The sequence below is a fragment of the Rhinatrema bivittatum genome, chromosome 1 (assembly GCF_901001135.1).
Source record: "Rhinatrema bivittatum chromosome 1, aRhiBiv1.1, whole genome shotgun sequence".
Classification (NCBI taxonomy): domain Eukaryota; kingdom Metazoa; phylum Chordata; class Amphibia; order Gymnophiona; family Rhinatrematidae; genus Rhinatrema; species Rhinatrema bivittatum.
The window spans coordinates 295,480,453-295,504,642 of record NC_042615.1 but is presented as its reverse complement, the minus strand read 5'-3'; the positions used below and the strand labels follow the sequence as shown (position 1 = coordinate 295,504,642).

The window sequence follows — 24,190 nt, the reverse complement described above, 5'->3', positions numbered from 1 at the left end:
TGCCTCTCTTGGGGACAAATAGAGGATTCCAGTTTAAGAACAGTTCGTCCAACACTTTTTGATAATGTTAGGCACACCCTCACACTATTATAAATGTGTGATTAAAAATTTGTAAATAAAGTAGGAAATCAAAGTACACACAGAAAGAATGAATTTTTGCAGCTAGTTATACCTCTGCTAAGTCCTCCTTCAGCTTGTTATACCGATCCACATCAAAGTGCTGTTTTCTGGCTTTTCTATAAAAGTAGTGAAGAAATTGCCGGTCCTTCACATCAGGGTAAACGTAATCCTAATTTTTGGGGGAAAAAAAGGAAACGTAAACAAACAGTGCATTTTCCAAAGGAATCTGGTGTGTTTCAGGAACATTTACAATAACAAGACAGAATGCAGATCTGTTCATTTTAATTCATTCCCCAAACACAAAACACACATCTAGATAATTCTTCCTTTGGGAAGTGGGAGGAGACAAGAAGCTGGAGATCTCTTTTCACTTCCCCAATGGGGTCTGCTTACCACCCTTCCCTTCTTGAGTCCAGACATGCCTTATTCTGAATTCTCTATTGCAGCTTTAGCAAATGGTAACCAAAACAGTTAATTAGTGCCCGTTTTTAGGCTGAGGAGCAAAGGACGAATGCTATAGGCTGAACACAGGCATGGCTAGAACGACATCACAGTCTTGGCTGCTGGCACCTACAGTTTTTATGTTATTGAAAATGTGAAAATATGATGCATTTGTTATGTAAAAGAAAATTTCAAAATATCATTACTCTGAACCCATTAAGTATTTAGAAAAGTAAATTAATGATTTTACTCTGCCTCCACTCTTAAAGAGGTTAATATGTGATATTATGGTATGTGGGGGCCTCTTATGACTGTATGTGAAGCCAAAATGCCAAATCTAGGTCCAAACGGGAGGGGAAGTCTAGGAAACTTAGCAGAGGCAGGTAGAAAATCCACAAAATGGCATTCATGTAGGTTAGTAATGTAGAGACACCTTAAATTCCTACTAAATGAATGTGTCCCCTTTGTGACAGGACATGTTTTTGCGATATAAGGAGTTGGTAAGATTTGGAAATAAATCTTGGAGGTGCTGCACATAACACAGAACAGAAAATATTGAACAAGTAGCAGCTCGACAAGAACAGGCTGTTAGATTTGACAGTTTAAAAAATGTTATATATTGCATATTGAACCAGAAAGATATAATAGGGCAAACCGACTAAAGAGTAGCAAGTCACCTGGACCAGATGGTATACATCTCAGGCTGCTGAGAGAACTGAAAAAATGAAATTACAGACCTACTATTTGTAATATGTAAACTATCATTAAACTCATCTATGGGACCCAAAGATTGAAGGGCTGCCAACATAACACCAATTTTTAAAAAGTGTTCCAGGGGAGATCTAGGAAATTACAGACCAGTGAGCCTTACATCCATGCCAGGAAAAATGGTTGAAACTACTATAAAGAATAAAATTACTGAACATAGTCATATTTTAACGAGACAAAGCCAAGGGAAATCTTACCTCATCAATCTGATACTTTTTTTTTGAATGTGTGAATAAACATGTGGAAAAAGGTGAGCCAGTTGAATAGCATATTTAGATTTTCAAAAAGGTTTTGACATATAACCACATGAAAGACTCTTGAGGAAATTAAAAGTCATGAGATAGGTGGCATTGTTCTACAGTGGATTGGGAACTGGTTAAAAGAAAACAGAGAGAAGGGATACATGACCAATTTTCTCACTGGATAAATGTGAATAGTCAACTGTCCCAGAGATCTGTACTGGGACCACTGCTTTTTAATATATGCTAATGGACTCTCTGAACTTCATTAACCCAAGAGAATATTCCTGTGCATCGGTACTCAGACGACATAATTTGCTTCCCACCACTCCTGTGGCAACATCCAATCCAGATCAGTTCTATAGGCTCAGATCAATATCTGAGCCTATAGAACTGAATATGCAATGAGGTTTAACTGAGAGAAAGGGAGTCACTTATTCAAGGAGACATTATCCAAAAGAACCTTTGCTAAGGGCTTTTCCCCATGGCTTTCTCCACGGCTCTGCCAAGAGAACTTTGCTAACAGGACTGACTGCTGCAGTAGAGCTGCAAGCTAAGACTGAGGCATACAATGCATACATGTACTGCCTCCATTGTATGCAAATTTCTCTCATGCATATTCATTGTGGATATCCTGAAAACCTGGCCTGTTTGTGGCACTGGAGGACTGGAGTTCGCCATCACTGCTCTGGTCTTTAAGAGCCACAAACAGGCCTGGTTTTCAGCATGTAAATCTCTCATGCACATTCATTGCGGCTATCTTGAAAGCCAAACATGTTTGTGGCCCTTGAGGATTGTAGTTGGCTACCCCTGCCATATGCTTTATAATGAAGACCGTTGACCATTTTAGGAGCAGCCCTATGCTTCGACTCCAACCAGTTTATTTTATTTATTTATTTACATATACTTATATTCTGCTACTTGCAAAGAATACGTTCAGTGCGGATTACAACTGTACATCCACACTGAAATACAATAAAAACATAACAGACAGCATAAAATAAAAACAAACATTTCTGAACATCTTTAAATCCTGTTCCTGCCGAAGTGCAACTGGCAACTTATTCCATTCAGCAACTGCGGCTGACGAAAACGCTCGTACCCTCATTTGGGTCACACTACATTTTTTTTTTAACAGGGGAAATGGCCAACAAATTAGTACTCTGATCTCAGAGCTCTTGCATGGATATATAGGTCAATACTGTCCCTTAATACGCAAGAAGAGGGATTTATATCATTTTGAAGGTGCCATCTCCAGAACTGTAATTATTTATTTGATTTATGCGCCACCATCCAGGCACTTCAAAACAGATTACATTCAGCTACTGTAGGTATTTCCCTGTCCTCAGAGGGCTGACAATATAAAGGGCAGATGCAATATTTGTGCACAGAAATCTGGCAATGTTGAGCGTCCATTTTCCTAACGCGCGCCCAGCCACCTTTCCTGGGCGCGCGATGCAATATTTAAATTAGGGGTTGTGCAAAAAAAGGAGGTGCTAGGGAAAATTTGTGCATCCCTAGTGCCTCCTCGGCATTGGATGCCCAGGAGAAGTGGCTGTCAAGCGGGTTGGGGAAACAGACGCTCAATTTATGATTATCCATTTTCTCCCACTATCAACATAGACACGCACAAGATACATGGCCTGAACCATGAATTTTGTTTGTGTCTATTGGGCATCCAGAATTGTTTTTTTCCCAAAATTTTTCTTTTTTTTTTAAACTAAATCTTCTTCATCTGATTCCTCCTGCTTGGTAACACTTCAATACTATTAGGAGGAAACATAGAAAGCAGGATTTTTCTTTTTTTTCCAATGTGCCAGCCCTGGGCTGGCGAAAACTTTGCCGCGTTGGAAGGGCACATTAGCCACACAGGAAATTTTTTGCATTGCAGGAAATAGCCAATAGGCTCATCTACGTGCAATTTACACGTGGTGAGCGCTATTAGCTACACAGTGATTTGGACACACTAATCTCATATTACATCGTGTCCAATCGTGTGTTTAACCCTGTGCTAGCCGATGCACACGGGATTGAATCGGCCCCCTAAGTTTGTACCTGTCTAATACTCACCCCCAGATCCCACTCCTGTTTCGTGCACAGCACTTCACCTCTTATCCTGTCTTGCTCCCTTGGGTTATTGCGAATGGGTTATTTATAGCATTACATCTTAGCTGCCAGCCTTTCCTCAAGCTTTGACAGATCCCTCGTGTTTTCCACACCTTTCACATCCTGTTGCAGATTTTGGCATCATCTGTCAAAAAGGCAAATCTTTCCTGATAGCCCTTCTGTAATATACTTATGAAAATATTAAACAGAACTGGACTGATAAAAATAATCTTTTACCCGATTTTACCTTTTTTTTTAAATTAAACTAAGCCATATGTCACTGTATAATATAGACCTATTAGATAAAAAAGTATAGAGTCCATCCTCTGCAAAAAATCGATATACACAACTCACTAATGCAGAAGATAAATCAATTTTCATCCTATATCCTTATATACATTCCAAAAAACATATTACATCATTTTTTTTTTTATAGAAAAAGATTTACAGAAAGCTGAAAAAAATCATTCCAAATCCATGGCATGAAGATCCTCCATATTCAGTGGGTGCACACAACCAAATACATATAATTTTTCCCAAAACCTTTGTATATCTCACTTAAATTCTCACATACCATATATCACATATACTCACACATGCAAAATAATATAGGCCTAAATATAAAACCACCATAAACACATCACATAATATATATAAAAGCTAATCACACACTTAGGGGCAGATTTTCAAAGACCTACACGCGTAAATCCAGGAGGATTTACACGGGTAGGGGGGGGGGTTTTACGCGCTCCGGGCCTATTTTCAAAAGGCCCGGCGGTGCGCGTAAAACCCCGGTATGTCCCGGGGCTTTTCTGAATAGGCGGGCAGGGGGCGGGGTGGTCCAGGAGGCGTGGCTGAGCACTCTGGCACAGCGGCCGGGGGATCGCACACTGGCACAGCACTCGGCCGGCACGCGCAAGTTACACCTGTGTCAGGAAAGTTCCCTCAGAGGCCGCTCCGATTTCGAAGCGACCTCGGAGGGAACGGGGAAAGCCAGCTGGTCTCCCCGAGGGCTCAGCATGCACAAGGTGCACTAGTGTTCACCCCCTTGCGCGCGCAGACCCCTGATTTTATAATTCGAGCGGCAGCGGCGGCCTCGAGCAGTAGCGTGAGTCCAAAGCAAAATCAGAAGCAGCCAGAAATTGGCACAGGAGACAGCAGAATTAGCCTCCCGTGGCCGATGGGATTCTTCTTTCTTGACCTGTGGGGGCTAGAGGAGGAGGCTGCTGCAGCTACCATTTGTGCTGGGGGGGGCGTGCAGGAAATGAGAGAGAGAGAGACAGCCAGTCTGTAAGTGAGAGCATGTATGTGTGATTGAGAGTGTGCATGTGTAACTGTGACTGAGAGCCTGTGTGTAAGTGAGAGTATTTGATTGAGATCATCTATGTAAAGTGTGTGAGAGAGAGCATGTGTGTGATTGAGAGAAACTGGTCAGAGAGGTGATGTGTGTATATATAGGAGAGACAATGGTAGTGACTGGTCAGGGAGATGACTGGAGTGTGTGTGTGTGTGAGAGAGAAAGTTGTGGGAATGAGAAGCCTGTGCATGTGGAGAGAGCTAGCATAGGAGTGAGAAACATGGATGTGTGTGAGACACAACATGGGAGTGAGAAGCCTGTATATCAGAGCTTTCCAAACTTTTCATGTTGGTGACACTTTTTAGACAAACATAATTTCACGACACGGTAATTCAGTCTACTAGTAAACCAGAGGTTAAAGGTTAAACGAACGAAACATATTTCGACAATTTATGTATGTTTCCTTAAATATATACATAAATAAAATGTTTCACGACACAACCTATCTCATGAAAACCTTAAATTTATATTAAAAATATATATTCCAAGATTCATGTTATTGTTATAATTTATGAGAAACAATAATAAAACAAATTGTCTGTCCCCCACACACTCATCTCTCTCCTCCCCCCCAGCACATGTCTGGCCCCCACACACTCATATCTCTCCCCCTCAAGCACATGTCTGTCCCCCCAGCATGTTTGCCCCCCACTCACTCATCTCTCTCCCCCCAGCACATGTCTGGCCCCCACACTCATGTACCTCGTCTTTTTGATTGTTGCCAGTTAAGTGCTTCACTCCCTTCCATGATCACCAGACACTGCTGCTTGCAGTCAGTACTCCTCATGGCCAGGCCTCATCGGCAGCAGCAGCCAATGCAAGGATGGCTGGGCTCGTTCCACCTACCAAGCCCCCCAAAAAAACGCGATTGACAGCAAAAATCACCCAATAATAAGCAACCCATAAACTGAAAAAAAAAAGTGAATCTCTAGAAAAAAAAAAAGCCCAAACTTGCATCAGAGTTGACCGGGCTTGCGCGACACACCTGCACACTGCAGGCGACACACTAACGTGTCCCGACACACAGTTTGGAAAGCTCTGCTGTATATGTAAGATAGAACATGGAAGTGGGAAGTGTGTGTGTGTGTATGTGTGCGCATATGAGAGAGAGACTGATCGGGAAGGTGACTGGTGTGTATAAGACAGAAACTGGTTATGGGGGTCTGACTGGTATGTGTGTGTGTGTGTGAGAGAGAGACAGAGAGACTGGTCGTGGGCCTTAAAGAAGAGGACCATGAGTACAGAGCTTCAGCCACTACTGCTTCTGCATGGCCTGCATGGAAGAGGAGTAGAAGAGCTGCTGGAGGGGGTTAGAAAAGGTGGCTTTTTAAGTTTATTTTTCTTGATTGACCTCCATTTTAATTACTGAATATTATGTGATATGTCTGCTGTTTTGAAATATTTTATTGGTGTTTGGAGAATTTTTAATAGTTTTTATGAGTTTTTAATTGTTGGATATTATTCTGTTCATAGTTGTTGTGAAACATTTATTCTGCTTATTAGTATAGTTATACAATTATTTCTGTGTTGGGATCTATAGCTGCTTGGCTAGTTCTGTTTTCCTAATAGGCGTTGTATTGGAGTTTAGGGCCTGATTTAATATTTGAAGTATTGCCTTTTCATAGGTAGGGTTGTTACTGTTTGAGTGCATTCCATAATACAAGTGTAACTGTGTGCGGATTAGTTTATGTGCATTTCTACAGATCCTGGGAGTATGTTAGGTCGGTTCTGTGTATGTGACGACGTGAGGTATTTTACTGTATCAGTCTTATTTGTTGTGTTTTCTCAAGAGGACATGCATTAGTGATAAACTGTTGTCTTTTCGTAAGTAGGGCTATTGAGCCTGGTAGTTGGAGTTTGTGTTGCTGTTACTGAGATGACACTAGAACCAGAATATATTTTTTGTAAGGTAAGTTGTACGGGGAATGTCATAATTCTGCTTTACATCCATAATTGTAAGTCAGGGGGGTTCCTGTGGATGCAAACTGTACTTTTACATTTAGCCCTATGATGGTCATGTGTTCAGTGTGTCACACATGTGAGAACCATGTGTCAGGTGTGTCCCGACAGAAAAAAGGATGAGAACCACTGGTATAGACTATGGGACATTAAGAAACAGCTATCTTTGAAGATATATTGGGTGATTAGCTTTTATATATATTATGTGATGCATTTATGGTGGTTTATATTTAGGCCTATTTTATTGTGCATGTGTGAGTATGAGTGATATATGGTTTGTGAGGTTTTGAGTGAGATAAACAAAGGTTTGGGGAAAAATTATATGTATATGGTTGTGTGGACCTGCTGAATATGGAGCATCTTCATGCCATGGATTTGGAATGATTTTTTTCAGCTTTTTGTAAAAATCTTTTTCTATAAAAATTATGTAATATATATTTTGCAAAAAACATTTAAGAATATAAGGAAAATTGATTTACCTTCTGCATTAGTGAGTTATCTGTATAATATAGAACATTTCAAACTACAGATAGAATTAATAAGAACTTGTATTAATGAACAGTTTCACTGCCAAGTCATTATTTGTGAAACAGAATGGACATATCCAACCATAGCCCACCTCCACCAATAAGTAAGTTTAGAAGCAAAGTTTTCAAAAACTGCTTAGGTCTGTCCCTCCGACAACTCCTCAGCTTGCACTTTTAAATACTTGCTAATTGCTGTGCAAGTGCCTTACTGTACAGGTGAAGGAGTGACACAAGGCAAAAACTTGGGCATGTTAAGGGGGCAAGTTTCAGACAGTCCCAAGTCGCTGCAACATCTGCACATACAAACCTCATTGCTAAATTTCCAAAAGGGAAATGACCCAGGTAATTCCCCTTTAAGGAATGCCTCCTCCCCCCGCCCTGTGACAAAATACTTGTGGACTTAGCAAGTGCTTTTTTTACGGTAAAAATCAAAAGAAAATGCTAAAACACAATACCTGGAGATATTAAAAGCCAAGCTACAAGCGGTATTTCCCTCACCCTGGGTACAGCTGAAAACACGAATGCCATGGATCCACCGTGCACGCCTTTAGCCACACTGAGGGAGAAGGATATTCAGACAGGCCCACTGACCAGGATAGTTTTGAAAATCGCCCACAGGGAGGCCATTTTTCAAACGGGACTGAAGCGGGTAAAATGGTGCTTTTTGCACAGAAATGGCCTTTTACAACACTGCCTGCCCAATATGTGGGTAAACCTACGCGAGGAGGTCAAGCATGTACGTAAGAGTACCTGGACTGAGTGGAGGCATTCCTGGGGGCAGGGCTGGGGAGGAGTTTGGACTTTTACCTGCACACATTTGAAAATCCAAAAACATCAATGTTCAAAGTAGACTTATTATGCAGGTAACTCTGCTTTGGAAGCTGGTATGACTTACACCTGTATTTGACATGCAATTTAGGTGCGATGTTAGAAAATGACCTGTACATGGAGCAGCAGGAACCTTCATGCATTAAGAGACAGCCCACACGGGAGATCATTTAGTCCTATGAAGCACCTAGAAAAAATGTCACATTTGTACAAGTTTTAGAATTGCATTAAATAAAAAAAAGAAAAAAAATGGCATTGTGGGAACAGTGGTTCCACAGCTTGCAAAAAAAAAAAAAAAAAAAAAAAAAAAAAAAAGTTTCCTGTACCATAGCATAGTCAGTGTGTCCGTCATTCTGCCAATTTCACGGGCTGAAAACTACTTGGGTTCTTTACCCACACCATGGACCAAATCCATTAGCAAGCAAAATTACCCTGAGTCTACATGGGTGGCCTTACCTGTCTGGTGAGAACAAAGTAGGCGTAGAATGCCATGGCGCTTCCGTAGGTGATGAAGTACGTTACAGGTTCCATTATATCCCAGGAGTAGACCCACCACGTCAGCCAGGCCAGAGCTCCACCCTGAGTGGACATTAGAGCTAAGCCAACCCAGAGAAGTCTGGTGCTCTTTGCATCTGCAGTTCTTACAAGCCCAGCCTTCACCTAAGAAGAAATAACCACAAATGCCAACATTTTACTGCTCTTCGTCATCAAGGTTTTCTGTTGCACTTAGAAATACAAGAAACGGCTCACGGTAAGATTTAAACTACACAACAAAAAACTGTGCTGGGATTTGTCAGTCAGTAATCTGCGACTGTGGACAGCCATTTTCCGGTGCATGGCTCAGATGTTACATTACCTAGCTGTAACCACTACAACCCCCTCTGTTTGCCCCAACTTGTGCCAGAGGCAAGCATCATCTGATCTTCAGTAAATTGTGGTGGTACAGATTGGAATTAGACTATTTGCATTTGTACAATTTTCTCCTTAACGTCACAGCACATAGCAAGGAGTTGGAGAGGCTCCGGCTGACATCTGCAGCAGTAAGAACAGATGTAAGGGAGTGCCCAGGCAGCATGCCGTAAAACCACCAAAACAAATTTATACTGAAAAACGGCAATTGGGGGGACAAATGACAATTCCCTGGAATGCTTTACCTGACTTTCTCCACTTAATGCCTAAAATTAAAGAGTTTACAAAACATTTTTAAAACAGCTTTTGGTGACACAGGATAAAAAGGTTTCCGTCAACATAGATTAATATACTGAGGCATGTCCGGAAGTAAATGTTTTTTCTTTTTTTTCCTTTTCCATACATTTTGTATATTTTAAGTTGGTATACTGTCTGATGATTTTATTATTTTTCAATCGTCTTAAGTTTTATTGTCTAACATTGTGAATGTTATATTGTAAACTGCTCTGATCAACACTGTTTGTAGGGTGCGGTCTATAAAAATCTTAAATAAATAAAATTCCTGCAGGTTAATCTGTGCACATTTCACCTCATTTTTATAGAGAAAAGCAAAACAGGTATCCAGAATATTGCTACCTGCCCGTGAATGCCCAATATAAAATTTTCCCATCATGTAAGAATCAGCATTTCAAAACACACATCCCAAGTGCTGCAGGCACTCAAGGTTGGTCACATTTGTTATGGCACACCTGAGGTGCTGTGCCCAGGTTTATCACGGGTTATTGGCCAACACAACAGAACCCAGGTCAGCCTTCCTGGACCTGCAAATATAAGAATGTTGGAGGTGTGCAAGCCCAGGAAGGTTGACCTGGGTTCTGTTGTGTGTTGGACAATACCACATGACAGGCTACGGGAGGAGAAAGCTAATCAAAGACGGTAAATTTTAAACAGCCGCGCGGATGCACATGCACAAGCACATGCTGGTTCGTGCCAAAGGACACGACCATTTTTATAGCATACACACGTGGTATAAAATAGGCTTGACGCGCGTACATTTGTGCATAATTTTATGTGGAGGCGCGCATGGGTGCACAAATGCCGCCTCTACCACACAAGTGGGGGGATTTTAGTAGACACCCGCGCTGACAATTACCAGGTTCCCTAGTTTGTTACCAGTTCTTCTAGGTAAAGGATAGGACTTTCTAAACCCCCTCCCCCCTAGTTAAATAGCCTCTCTTTTACCCTGTTAGCCCCTACCCTCAAAACCCAACTGACTAACCTAGCTTTTTTTGTTTTAAGACTTACAAGCCACCCATAGCGGAGGTAAAGTTGTGTGGTGTGTGCTTGTGCGCTGGTTTCATTCATATATCCTGAAAGCTCATGCCCCACCCAGATCACACCCCGTCCCTTTTTCAGTAAAAAAAAAAAATTAAAAAAATTGTGCGCGCATGCATCTCGCAGGCGGCTTTTAAAATCTGCGTGATTGGCACCGGCCCAAATTTCGCACATATCTCCCCGGCTTTGGTGCACACTGGGTTTTTACAATTAACCCCATAGTGGTTTTATGAAACCGCCTATCTTAGAAAGCTGTTTTCATCCCCCCCCCCTTCTGCTTTTAATATTTTATTCGATGAGCTGAACTTCATGGCTCTAAAACAAAACCCCCCTTTATGTGCACGCCAAAGTGTGAGGCTAATGAGGGTGCAGCATCCTACGCTGTAACGGCACAAGAGGCCCAAGGTTTCCGTCAGAAAGCTAAATCCTTATAAACGTTTTGCTGTTGGTGTTCAGTAAAAATATTAATTCAAACACCAAACGCCTTTTCAAAACACGTGCTCAGCTTATCTTTTTTTGTGTTTCCAGAATGCCAGGATTTCAGAAAAACTTACTGCATGGACTGGTCTGAAACCACGGTGAAGATGTCGCTCCTGGCTGTAGATGATTGTTCACTGCATTTCACCAGAGGGGGGGAAACTTTAACCAAAAGATCCCAAGTGAGCAATTGTGACTTTCCACCGAGGTGATCGGAGAGGCTGGTTTGTGGCGTGGCCTCAGTGCTGCAGAGGACACTCAGGTACCAGGGCAGCTGCTCTCACCACCTCTGCAGAGAGTCGCACACTGCACAGCTCTGATATCATGTCTGGCATTTTAAGCTTTAATATAGCTGTAGCACCCATGCCTAATCTCAGCCACAGAAGTCTTTTCCATTGCAATCCAAAATCCACTTGAGCTCACACAATACTGCTAAGCTGGTAAAGCCAGAGCTTACTTGCTTTGTGGCTGCAGATGAAACCTTGCACAGAGCTTTAATTATAAGGTTTTATTTTATAAGCTGAATGCACAAATGCAATATTTCCTAACCTCTGTGTGGATGTGTTATTTACTACTAAGAAATGAACACTTCACATATAAGAAGGGTGGAAGTGTGTATTACTGTGAGGGAGAACTGTGCTCCAGGGGAGCAGCAGAGCTTGGTTATATTACGGAGGTGAGAAAGGCTGGACAGGAGGGGAGGGAGGAGGATAGATGCACATGGTAAAGAACATTGAAGGATCTTGTCTGGCATGGTCATGGGGGTATAGTTGTGCGAATGTGAAGGCGAGGGGGGTGGCGGGAAGAGAAGACGTGAGAAGAAATAAATAAGGGAGAGGGGGCTGGAAATGTCACAAATATTGCTTAAAGTATACTTGTGCTAGGCTACCACCACTTTTACAGGATTTCAGGTCAATACAAATACACTACCAGGGGGTGCATGCTGGTATTTTCTCCAGGAGCTCCATTCCCCTCCCCCAACCTGTTCCTTGCATTCATTTTACACAATATAATGCACACTTGCACTCAGGACTATGCTGCTGTATTATTTAATAAAGTTTACAAGCCCTGCCTGCTTAGCAAAAACTAAAGAGACCTACATGTTCGAGTGGCTGCAGCTCTTCTTTCAGACTGTCCAGTTTCTGCAGTAACTGGCGCTCTTTCTGGAGCTGGTGGTCTTCCAGGTGCAGGGTCGCATACAGACTATGTACCAAGGATTTTATATCATCCATCTCAGTAACATGCTCACTGCTTATTTCAGCTGAAGAAAGAAAAAGCAACAGTAGTGCCAGTTAATGACTGTCTAATCCCTGAAATAAAACAGAGCACAAGCAGACAGCCTCAGCTGCTCTAAAGTCAAGAATGGGTGCAGCTGGTGTCCTGCAACATTTTGCTAGCCTCCTATGAAGCTACAGTGACCTAACTTCAGTGGATAGGATAATCCCTAACATTTGGCTGGTAGTTTTGTTTTTTCTGGCTATTATTCTCTTTGGAATTGTCTGCTACATGTCATGAGGTTCTAATTGGAACTTCCCATTTCAACCCATACAGATTCCTACTGGCATGCCACCTCTTGGCAGACAGTTGATCATCAAGGAGCAGGTTCACCCCATGTCTGTCCCAAGTGATCCCCTTCTGCTCCGTCCCACGGCGCCTGCTTACAGTACCATCACAGTCCAGGCTGCTTAGTGGCCAAATTAAGCCTTTGTGCAAGATTGAAAAACGCAGCTTTGTATCTCAGCTAAAATCACTGGGAAAGGCCAAACTGGGCAATCCGACTGGACATACACAGATTGTACTTCCCAAGCCGTTGCTTTGCATAGCACTCACGATAAGTGTGCTCACATATAGGTGCAAAAACCTAAGAGCCACTGGCAGCACGCAGTAACAGCACCTAATGACTCAGTGTTGTAAAGGAGCATCTTTCTCCATCCCCAAGAAAAAGAGAGAAAAAAAAAAAATCAGTCAGTCAATGTAAAACATTCATTTATATGTCCTATTACACAGGAAACTATGATAATCATTTCAGTTTGTCGAGTCTTCTTCAGAACATCGAAGCTTTCCTGTCTCTCCTTCACACACACACACACATATGCTCTGGATATGTACAGGTCGGTCCCATGGCCAGCAGTGTCTATATACGATGTGCCTGCAATACTTATTCTTCTGGACAATTATTGTGTGGTTGCTCACCTCGGGGAGGGGGCTGAACATCATAGGTAATGTTGTTAATGACTAGTCTGAAGTCATTCCTCAACAGCACATCCATCAGCGTGTCAGCAGAGACTCTGGTACCCTCTGAAAGAGAAGCATGGTTGCTTTAAAAAAAAAAAAAAAAAAAGCACCTTTGTTTTAAAAAGATGATAAAAAGTAATGTACACTAAATTTTAAAAAGTCAATTCTTTACTAAAGGCTCCGGCAGTAAATAAAATGAGCAAATTCTACAGAGTGCCACTTATTTTAAGACTCTCTCTCTCTTGTTGCTAACTTCAGTTCAATTAGAGCTGGATCACAGCCCAGCTTTCTGACCAGCAGATCTGTCTTCACTCCAACAGGAAAGCCAGGGAGCAGTCAGACCCACAGAACTGTGTGCTCATTTTCCACAGAAAAATCATGAATATCAAACTACACTCAGACCTTACAGCAACTATGCTGAACATTAACTGCAAATTGTATATTTCTTGGTCTTTATAAATGCTGAGATCCAACAGTATGGGATAGTTCTGTGGGATATCCTTGTTCTGAATCTCCTGTTCGGCAGGGCCAGCGAGGACTGGGTGCGTCTTGAACACGTTTGTATTCGGGCACTAGTGGAGGGAGGGAAAGGACGATAACTACCGCTTCAGTGGTGACCTTTGCTGTCACAGAGCAATGCTGAAGGGTTCAGACCTAGAGAAGACTTACTTTTCAACTCTTACCCAGCCATGGTGAACCTGTGTTGCCTCAGTAATTGCCCTGAAATAGTGGTGGGGTAAGAAAAAGAATTTACGTTTTATGGAGAAAACTCGGGAAAAAGTCGAGGGGTAGACAGCTCACCCTCAGCCAACTCCAGATACAAACTTAATACAGAGTTAGCCACTAAGAAACCAGAGAGCGAGCGAGCATGCACTGGAACAGGGGTTGCCCACTCTGGCCCTCAGGAGCCACAAACAGCCCTGATTTTCAGGACCTCCACAATGAATATGCATGAGAGAGATATGCAAATCTCTGTCATGCATATTCATTATGGAGGTCCTGAAAATCAGGGCTGTTTGTGGCTCCTGAGGGCCGGAGTGAGACCCTCCTGCACTAGAACATGCAACACAGAGGTGATGAGGAAATTCAAAAAGCAGCAAATCTTAGAAGTGGAATCAAAACATTCAACATGCCTAGATAAATTAGAAAGATGTGGAAGAATCACTGAAGAGGACAGGAAGAAGGGGATACGATAAGAGGCACACAAAAAACAAACAAAAAAAACAACCATTAGTGACCAAACCCCCCTTTTACCCTGAGATGCTCATACAGGTGGTGTTTACTGCACTGCAATAAAAACCCAATACTCCTGGGGAGGAGGAGTCAAGCCAAGATGGTGGTTTAACGTTTGACCTGTGCTGTTTATCACTGTCCCGGCAGTTTTCTTTTTTTCTGCTATGCCGCACTCTTCACGGAAGAAATGGATCAGGGAGAGGGCAATGGAACCAGCCCCTCCCCCCCCCCCCCCAGTTCAACTGGACCGATGGATGCACAGGTCCTCAGAGGGTCAAAACCACCGGAGTCTGAGTCGCTAGGAGGGGAGCGAGAAAGGGAAACGCTTGCTGTCTCCTTTCTCTTCGACCCTCTCCCCCGGCATTCAAATTCCCCCGCTGAACCCTGCGACAACAAGAGTATCAACCCCTGATGGGGTGGAAGTGGCTCAACGGCTTCACTCCTCGCTATCGGCAGAGCGATTAGCCTCAGCCCCCGAGGATCAAGCTCTCGACACTATCATCCCTCAGCGGGGAGCTGTGGAAGGAGACAGAGCTATGGAAGCTGCAACGAGGACTATTCCCTCTCAAGAACCAGGTTTGGAGGCTCACAGCTTCGATATCATCTCATATAACATTAGAATCAATTTGGGAGGCCACAGAAACTCTTGGGAAAGTTATATCATCTTAATATAAACCATTAGAACACAAGGTTCTGGATACGGGGCCAGGCTATCTACTTTGAAAGCATTTAAATTACAAACTGAGAACTTATTTGTTCTTAATAAGATGGAGATAGAATCCTTAAAGGCTTTACAATCTTCTGTAATTCAGGAGAATTCTCAATTGTCTCTGAAAATGGAAAATCTTGAAAATACAATTAGAAATCAGAACTTAAGGTTCATAATTTTTCCAAAAAGTTCTCTGATCACACCAAAGGATATGCTCAAAAAATAGTTCCTGGAAGTTTTGAAAATCTCTGATCCAGCTTTACCGCCTATAGCAAAAAAGCTTTTTATGTACCAAGTATGAGAAGAGGCCCGACTATTATTACAACAAGATCCTGCTTTAAAAATGGATAATTTATCAGCAATGTTGGAGCAATCATTATCTGAGGAAATTTCCCCAGCCACTTTCTCCGGTTCAAGAAGGAAGGTAACCACTAGAGACTGGGTCTTGCATCTGTTCTTTAGGTATAAATCTTGAGTCTTTTTTAAATCTACAAGTGAGAGTATTTCCTGTCACCAAACACACTCAGAAATGCTGTTGGCAATTTCTGATATTGAAGCCTAGAGTTCTACAATTTGTTCTTTTTTAAATTCCCATGTAAATGCTGTATTAAGTATAAGGGGAATTCATATGTTTTCTTTCAACCTGCTGAACTGTCTTTCTCCACTGCAATCTAGTGAAAATTGATTTTCACACACAGGTTCATAGCAACACAGTAACATAGTAAATGATGGCAGATAAAGACCAAAATGGTCCATCCAGTCTGCCCAAGTAGGTGTTCAAGGTTGTAACTACTGCTCTGTGCAGGTTAATCCCTCAAAATAATAAAATCAAGGAAGAGCAGTAAATACCTACTAATAAAAAAAGAATATTTCAAAACAGCCGATGAATAGAATAACAGCCAATAATTAAAAACTTGTAAAAAATTTCCTAAATATCAATAAAATATTTCAAAATAGCAGACACATTAAACACCACCCAATAATTAAAACTAATAAGGATGAAAAAAAATCCCCACTTTCCATAACTGGGAAATATTGATTGCCAGTCATCCCGAGATTCCCATGGATTAGTGCAGGGAACCGGGAGGGGGGGAACTTTCTGCTCTCATATATATACACACACAGATGCTCTCACACACACAGATGCTCTCTCATACATACTTGTTCTCTCAAACACAATCTCCCTCTACCTCACTCACACTGCTGTCATTAGGCTGTCTCTCCCTTTTTTTTCTTTTTTTGGTCTGCAGGCTGGTTAAGCTCAGCAGGCAGCCAGGTCTCATTTTCTCATGCTGCCAGCAGCCACTGGGCCTCTCTAGTCTTCTCTGCCGGTGGGTTGGGCTCCACTGACGGCCCAGGGGAACACCGTTGTTCTTTGCTGCTAGTGGCCCAGGAGGCCATCCATTTTCACTGCCGGCGGGTTGGGTTGCAGTGATGGCCCGCGGAGTCTCTTGTATTTTTTAGCCAGTGGCTACTGGGCCTCTTCACTTCTTCAGCCTTGCGAGCACATCATTTTTGTGTGCCAACATGAGGCTCCTTTTCTGGCCTGTGGGGGGGGGGGGGGGGGAACGAACAGGCGTGTCTTTAGCTATGTGGCAGCAAGATGAGGCGGCTGCCAGAGGAGCATTTTGGGGGCACTTTTTGCCACTCCAAAATATTGCCGCCTGAGGCCACTCCTTTACCCTACCTCGTTATAGAGCCATCCTTGTAAGAGAGACCACTGCAAGCAGAGAAGGAATCTTGCTGCAACACACCAGTGTGCCACAGTACAGTGGATGAGAAGCTGTGAACTACACCAACCCGGCTATCCCAATGGCCTGCAGTGTGGCTAGATCATGCATCTTCCACCAACTCATTTAAATTTCCAGTAAGGATCCTCTATGTTTATTCCATGCCTTCTTTATGTTTATTACCATTTTAGTCTCTTCCATCTTCAAGAATGCATTCCACACATCCACCACCCTTTTCATGAAAAAATATTTCCTGATGTTGCTCCCAACTAGATCCCTTGGAACTCTGTATCATAATCTCTTCCTTTCCACAGAAAAAGATTTACTTCTTATGCATTAATATCTTCAGGTATTTGAATCTTTCTAACATATCTCCCCAGTCTCTTCTCCTCATATTTAGGTCCATCAGCCTCATCTCATACGGGTTTTGGTATAGACCCCATAACATTTTAACAGCCCTTTTCTGAACTGCATCCATTCTACTTATTTGCTTTCAGTGGTATGGCCTCAAGAAGTGGACACAGTACTCTAACCACCATACATCACTTTCTTTTTTCTAGTAGTTATAACTCTCTCCCTATTCACCTTAACATTCCTCTAGCTCCAGCCTAGAACCACTCCTGTGTCCAGATTGCGCAAATGGATCCATCAGTGGTACCACCAGAAACTCTGAGCTCTCATAAAATCCTAGGATGTAAACCAATCAAAGCCAAAGTGGTAGAAACAAATCAGAAAACTGAGATATCAGAAAACTTATAACATGTCTCAAAATAATCAAAGAACAATTTAAATAATAAATACAGTAAATAAATCAGAAAGGGGGAAGAACAAAATCATCATAAAAATAAAATAAACGGTTCAAAATAAAACAGAAGTCATGACAGGACCATGTTTCAATGGACGATACCTGCTTCAACTGAAAACTTTAATATATCACTGTTGTCCTTGATTTCAAATAATCCTGGATCCTGATTATTGTGACAATTCAAACACTCTCCAAAGAGGTTCCAAGGAAGATGCCAGAGTGATGATGCAATTTATCATATGGTAGAAGATTCACATAACCAGACACTGCTAAAATCTCTCTCTTTCTTGCTAAGCATGATACCAAAACGCTCATCTTCTCTCCTATCACCTCATGCTTAGTTTACCGCAATTTACTCTTCATGCTGAACTGTCTTTCTCCACTGCAATCTAGTCAAAATTTGGCTGCACAACTTATCTTCCTTCTATGCTGCTATAACCACATTCTCAAGTCGCTACTGTGGATCCCAGTCCACTTCTGCATACAGTTCTGGAGCTCATTACCCATCTTGTCTTCTCTCTCTCTATATACCCTTCTTCGTGAACTCTGTTCATCAAGCAAATTACTCTCAACTGTGCTCTTCTCCACCAGCAATACCTGACTACACTTTCTACCTTGCTGCACCGTATGCCTGGAATAGAATTGTTTTGGTTTAAAACGTTTTAGTTGTATGCCATTTGCAATGAGTTGGGGGTTTTTTTTATGTTGTACACCACCTTCAACAACTTTATGAAAATCAGGGAGGATGATTATAAATACACTGAATAGATAAGTAAACAAAATAATAAATGAGGGACTTTCTAGTTGGTTCATCATGCTCTCCCCTCTGGCCGTATTCAAATCTAGTTTAAAAACTCATCTTTTTGAAGTTGCTTTGAAATCCTAACCACTCTACAATAAATACACTTCTCACAAATTCTTACTTGTGTCTTGACTGAATTATAAGTTCCTTAGGGCAGGGACTGTTTCTTATTTGTGTCTGTACAGCACTGCAAATGTCTAATAGCACTTAAAAACAAGCAGCAGCAGTAGTAGTAGTAGTGGGAGTAGGAGAAGGAGGAGGAGGAGTAATAGTAGTGGGAGTAGTAAATGACTCCTAGGAACAAGCAACCACTGAACTCCTTATCTGCTCCTCAGAGAAAGTAGCAAAGAAACTACAGGAGAAGATAATCAAACCAGTGCTGCCACTGTCAAGTATATCAGCTCTTCTGAAAGAAAGAGGCTGGTGAAAAAATCTCAATATTAAGCACATCAGGTAGCAGAACATCCATAAGACCACTAAACTCCCTGTTCATTACTCAGGAAGAGTTAGAAAATGACTGCAACAGCATCTTTATCTTTTGACAGTCCCCACATCAGTCAGACTATCAGTATCCTCTTTTGATGACATGCTAAATGCTTCGTTTTTTTGAGGAATGCTAAGGGGGAAGATAAAAGATTCCCCTCCCCCCCCAGAACAGGAAAAGTAGGGCCAGACTGGGGTTACAGGGACTTCACTAACTGTACTTAGGATGTCAGAATAAAAGATGCAGATTGATTATTGCCTAACTTGGAAGAGGAAAGCACCATGGTTAGCGTTTCTTTAAAAGGTTGCAATATGCTGAAGTGTTGAAACCTACTATATCTGGGTGTGGCTAGTTTCCCTTTGTGCAGTTAGCATGAGGAAGCTGTAGTGTTGGCTGCGGTGTGCTCAGTTAAGTCATGTTGCTCTCACTGTATTCTTGATTTTACGGAGTGAAAATTAGCAAATGTAAACCTTAAATAATTAGAACCCTACCTCCCTCAAAATCCATGAGGTATGATGGGCAGTGACTAAATGGTAAACGAACCCTGGCTCGCTGCCTACAAAGCAGCGGCAGTCCCAAGAAATGGGTTACAGTTTTACATAACCACCCTACCAAAACCTGTCTAGATAATTATTTTCTATACAAGAACATAAAGTGCAGAGTCTCACGAGATGGTCAACATTTTTAAAGAGTTCAAAATCAATTTTGCAATTAAAAAAAAAAATCACCCATTTCATGTATACCATTCATGAGATTTATGTTTAATAAAAAAAAATCCATATTTTTAAATTGAAGGCAGCACAAAAAAAACCATCCAGACTGTTTTAGCCTAAAATATATTAAACCATACAGATGTTCGCAAAACAAATGACACTTTCGGCACTGAAAGGAAAAAGAGCAAAATATTCAGCGATGTCAATAATGCAACGAAGCAGAACACGTGCAGAACCTGAGCCCTGTCCAGCGTAAGCAATGCTGCCTGTTACCCTGATTTAGGATGTCAGCTGCCTGTACTTAGAGCTGCTGGTCCTTACCTGACAGTAATCTCAAATGCAGGGCTGGGGAAATGACTTAAGGATCTGAGCGGACTTTATAGTGCAGTCTACTGTGATAAATCAACACCTTTCTGAGTAGCAGTGACAAGCTTCAAGAGGCTGTTTATTGAGAACAGTGGGGGAAGGTATTTGCTCTGTTTTATACTAGCTGAAATCAAGAAGTCCTAACATTATACAGGGTTAGCTAGAGGCTACAGGGCCCTGCTTTTTGGATTAGAGTTTGATGTGTCCCCCATGAAGCCTAACCAAATCTGTGGTGGAAATGACTAGCCCTTGAAACTGGCACCTCTTTAAGCTTAATACCTTTCTGACTGGCAAAATCTCTGCCCTTTCTAACTTGCCAGCTGCAAAGCCCTCTCCAGGGACCAAAGGCACATGTTGTACTCAGAGTACCCAACTGGCAAGTTAATAGGGAGACCATTGCTCCCACCTAAGAAAAAAAAATCTTCCTTTCAATTATATAATTACAGGAAAGCACTTGGGGGGGGGGGGGGGGGAGAGAGAGAGAGAGACCAGGAAGTTTTTACGCCACAACTGTTTATATGGAACTGGATGAGAAAGTCTACATATTTCATGTCACTTTGGCTCTAGGCCTGAGTTTGAACAGAATTTGCAATCCCACAATTGCTGAATCATTGGGTATAGACATCATTTGACATAACCTTTGCATAAAGGGGAACCTTTTCAAAGACATTACACACACAAAACTTAGCATATATGCGCTCAAAGTAGCATCTACTCGCACGTTCTGTATTTTATAAAAAAGTCGAAAATATGCGTGTATTTTCATTTTTGCGCACACAGGGGCAGATTTTCAAAGGCTACGCGTGTAACATATGCTCGTAACCTGTGGAAATCTGCCCCTGCGCGCGCCGAGCCTATTTTGCATAGGCTCGGCGGCGTGCGCAAGCCCCGGGACATGCGTATGTCCCAGGACTGGCTAAAATGGGCGGTCCGGGGGCATGGCTGAGTGCCCCGACACAGTGGCCTGTGTCGGGACCTGGCCAGCCGGCGTGGTGGTGGGGGGGGGGGGGGAAATCCAAAAACAAAGTTCCCTCCGTGGCCGCTCTGATTTCGGAGCGGCCTTGGAGGGAACGGGGAAAGCCATCGGGGCTCCCCTTGGGCTCGGCGCGCGCAAGGTGCACATTTGTGCACCCCCTTGCGCGCGCAGACCCCAAATTTTATAACATGCGAGTGGCAGCGTGCACATGTTATAAAATCGTGTGTACACTTTTGTGCGCCGGGTAGCGCGCACAAATGTACCCCGCGTGCGTAGGAATTAAAATCGGCCCCACAGTGTGTAAAAAAAAAAAGGGAGTGGTTGAGCAATCCACGGTGGGGCCAACACTTACATGTGTAACTTGCCATTTTAAATGACACTTCTGTGTGCATATTTGCCAACATATCTGTTTTTACACCTGATAATTATCTGTCGTAAGTGATATTAAATGTGATTAATGTGTAGTACTGATTGAACAGGAAGTCTGGATGAACCGGCGAGAGTTCAGTACGAAGAACCAGGAAAGTCTCGATGATCTGAAGAAGAACTGGGGAAACTGATAGTCTTCACTTACGCACGCATGTTTTAAAATTGGTTGGGTTTTAGGAGTAAGTTCTACTTAACTTTCATGTGTAAAATATATTAGAGTGTATATTTTTTAAAATAGGTAGGAAAAGTATGTGGTTTCAATGCACTGCATGTATTCGCACATAAGCCTACATAGATTACATATGTTGCAGAGTAGATACACGCATATAATATGAAACCTGCAGATATCATATGCTTCTCAGTGGAGCACAGGATTTGGTGAGAGAGGTAATGGTGTGGGGACTGCTTGGCAATAGTGATCATAACATGATCAAATTTGAATTAATGACAGGAAGGGGGACAGTAGGCAAATTCACTGCTCTTTCAGTAAACTTTCAAAAGGGAAACCTTGTTAAAATGAGAAAAATAGTTTAAAAAAACCAAACTGAAAGGTGCAGCTATAAAGTTTATGAGTGTGCAACAGATATGGAAATTGTTAAAAAAAAATCATCTTAGCAGCACAGTGCAGATGTATTCCATCCATTAAGAAAGTGGAAGGAAGGCCAAACAATTGCAGGCATGGTTAAAAAGTGAGGTGAAAAAGGCTATTTTAACCAAAAGATCCTCAATCAAAAATTGGACCATTCATTTTCAGAATGAGGAAATACCTGCTGGGGCCGAGGAAACTCGGCCAGAGTCGGGCAAGTTTCAATAAAGTCCACTTTTTACCGATTCCACCTAGTTGTTCTTTGCTGCTAGCCATATTGGATCGGTTACCGGTTTGTTTTCTTGGACCTGTCATGGTATATGCACAACTATCCCATTTAGAGACATTAACCCTAGAGGTCATTACAAAGGCTAAAATTGCTCTTGGTCAAATGGCTTCAGTCTCAACAGGCATTAACTAACAGTAGAAATCCACTGGAGAATGAAATGGATACCTGATTCCAAAACAAATAGTAATCTGAGATGAAACAGAAAAGAAAAAAAATATTTTCAAAAGCAACAGTCCCCATGTTAGCATGCTTTTTTATGACCAAGAAAATTGCTCTTATGTCAGATATTCTTGCCTTTGATTCATGGCATTTTAACTCAGGACACCCACCCACATGAAGACTAACTCTCAGGTACCACAAGGAGACAGTGAGAAAAATAGATGAAGCAAAAATCCCTTCAAATATCTTATTTGTCTATATACTAGCAAAATCTGCCGGCTTTGCTCAGGTTGTCTGGTCCATAACAGCTATAACTTTTAAAATCAAACAAAAGTGATAACAATAAATAATTACTTAACAAAATAAAACTAACAGAAAGCATATAGACACTTAAGGAACCTGTCTATAAACTACACTGACAACATATTAGATGTCTCTTATTGCCCAACTGTAGACAGTGCTAGAGATTTTTACAGGGGAAGATTAAAAAGCACCAGTTACAGTACAGATCCCTGGGTCACTGCACTATTTACTGTTCATAATCCACAAAAGTAGCATATCCACAAATGGGCTATGGCCATGCCCACCCATTTAAGAATCAGGCTCACGCAATCAGGGATGCCCGACACAAGAGGAAGAGGTCTGCAGGATGACCACCACAGTTCCTATCCTGCGGAGGCCATAGAGTGAGACGGCTGCTGTGGGACCCCATCCCAGGGTGGCTCCCATTCTGTGGCAATTGAAAGAGGGGTCTGGAAGCCAGAGAGACAGGACTTTGTAGACAGAGCATATTAGTGAAACACACCTAGGGTTGTCTGGTTCACAACCAGTACACTTTTAAACCAAACAAAAGTAAATATCCTTTTAATGTATTATCAAATTAAGAGAAAAGCCTGTGTGTGTGGGTGGGTGCCTGAGAGACAGGGATTTACAGGCAGTGCACTTTCCACTCTTCAGCGTGCTAGCTGGTGATCACAGACACGACACAAAAGTTATGCTGACCAATCGATGCAAGCCTGATGTGAGGAATTTCTATGCTTGCTATAATTTTTCTCTGGTAAATCAGAATGAATTTGAATTTAAAATTTATATTCCGCTCTTTAACAAGCCAGATGGCATTCAAGGTGGATCACAATTAATTACAACCATAAAAATCACTGACAAAATAGACCAATCACTGAACTTCTATTGGATAATCCAACAAAGGAAACAATGAGAGGTGAGGGAACCATGTTGTCATTACTTTGAATCTCATTACAGCCATGATTTGGAGGAAATCAGACTTTAAACAAATCACTATAAGCAAGTTATTTAACAAAATTAACTTGCTATTTAATTTACCCACCAATTGCTATTTTCTGTGAATTAGCAACTCCAGTATAGATACCAAAGTTAGACAAATTTAAGGCCTATATTATCATTTTAAATATAAGGAATCTTTCTAAATGCCATGCAGTCATGTAACTTTGAGCAGTTGCAAAATTAGATCTTTTTATCCAGTAGATTCCTCTTGCTCCTTGGGGTTTCCAGCTCAGTGGGAACCAGAGTTGGGATCTTGCACCATGGGCCTTCATTCACAACTACCCAGGCATGCTTTCCCCGTATTTT

General features: G+C 41.9%; 1 protein-coding gene across 4 annotated transcripts in view; it reads right to left on the bottom strand.

Moving 5' to 3' along the window:
* Positions 1-24,190, bottom strand: part of MCUB (mitochondrial calcium uniporter dominant negative beta subunit) — a 187,048-nt gene that overhangs the window by 16,480 nt on the left and 146,378 nt on the right. For all 4 annotated transcript variants that reach the window (XM_029596603.1, XM_029596610.1, XM_029596582.1 and 1 more), the window contains 4 exons: positions 13,260-13,364; positions 12,167-12,327; positions 8,802-9,005; positions 173-289 (listed from right to left, as the gene is read on the bottom strand). In XM_029596603.1, the coding sequence (XP_029452463.1) occupies positions 173-289; positions 8,802-9,005; positions 12,167-12,327; positions 13,260-13,364 (587 nt within the window). The remainder of the gene's footprint in view (positions 1-172; positions 290-8,801; positions 9,006-12,166; positions 12,328-13,259; positions 13,365-24,190) is intronic.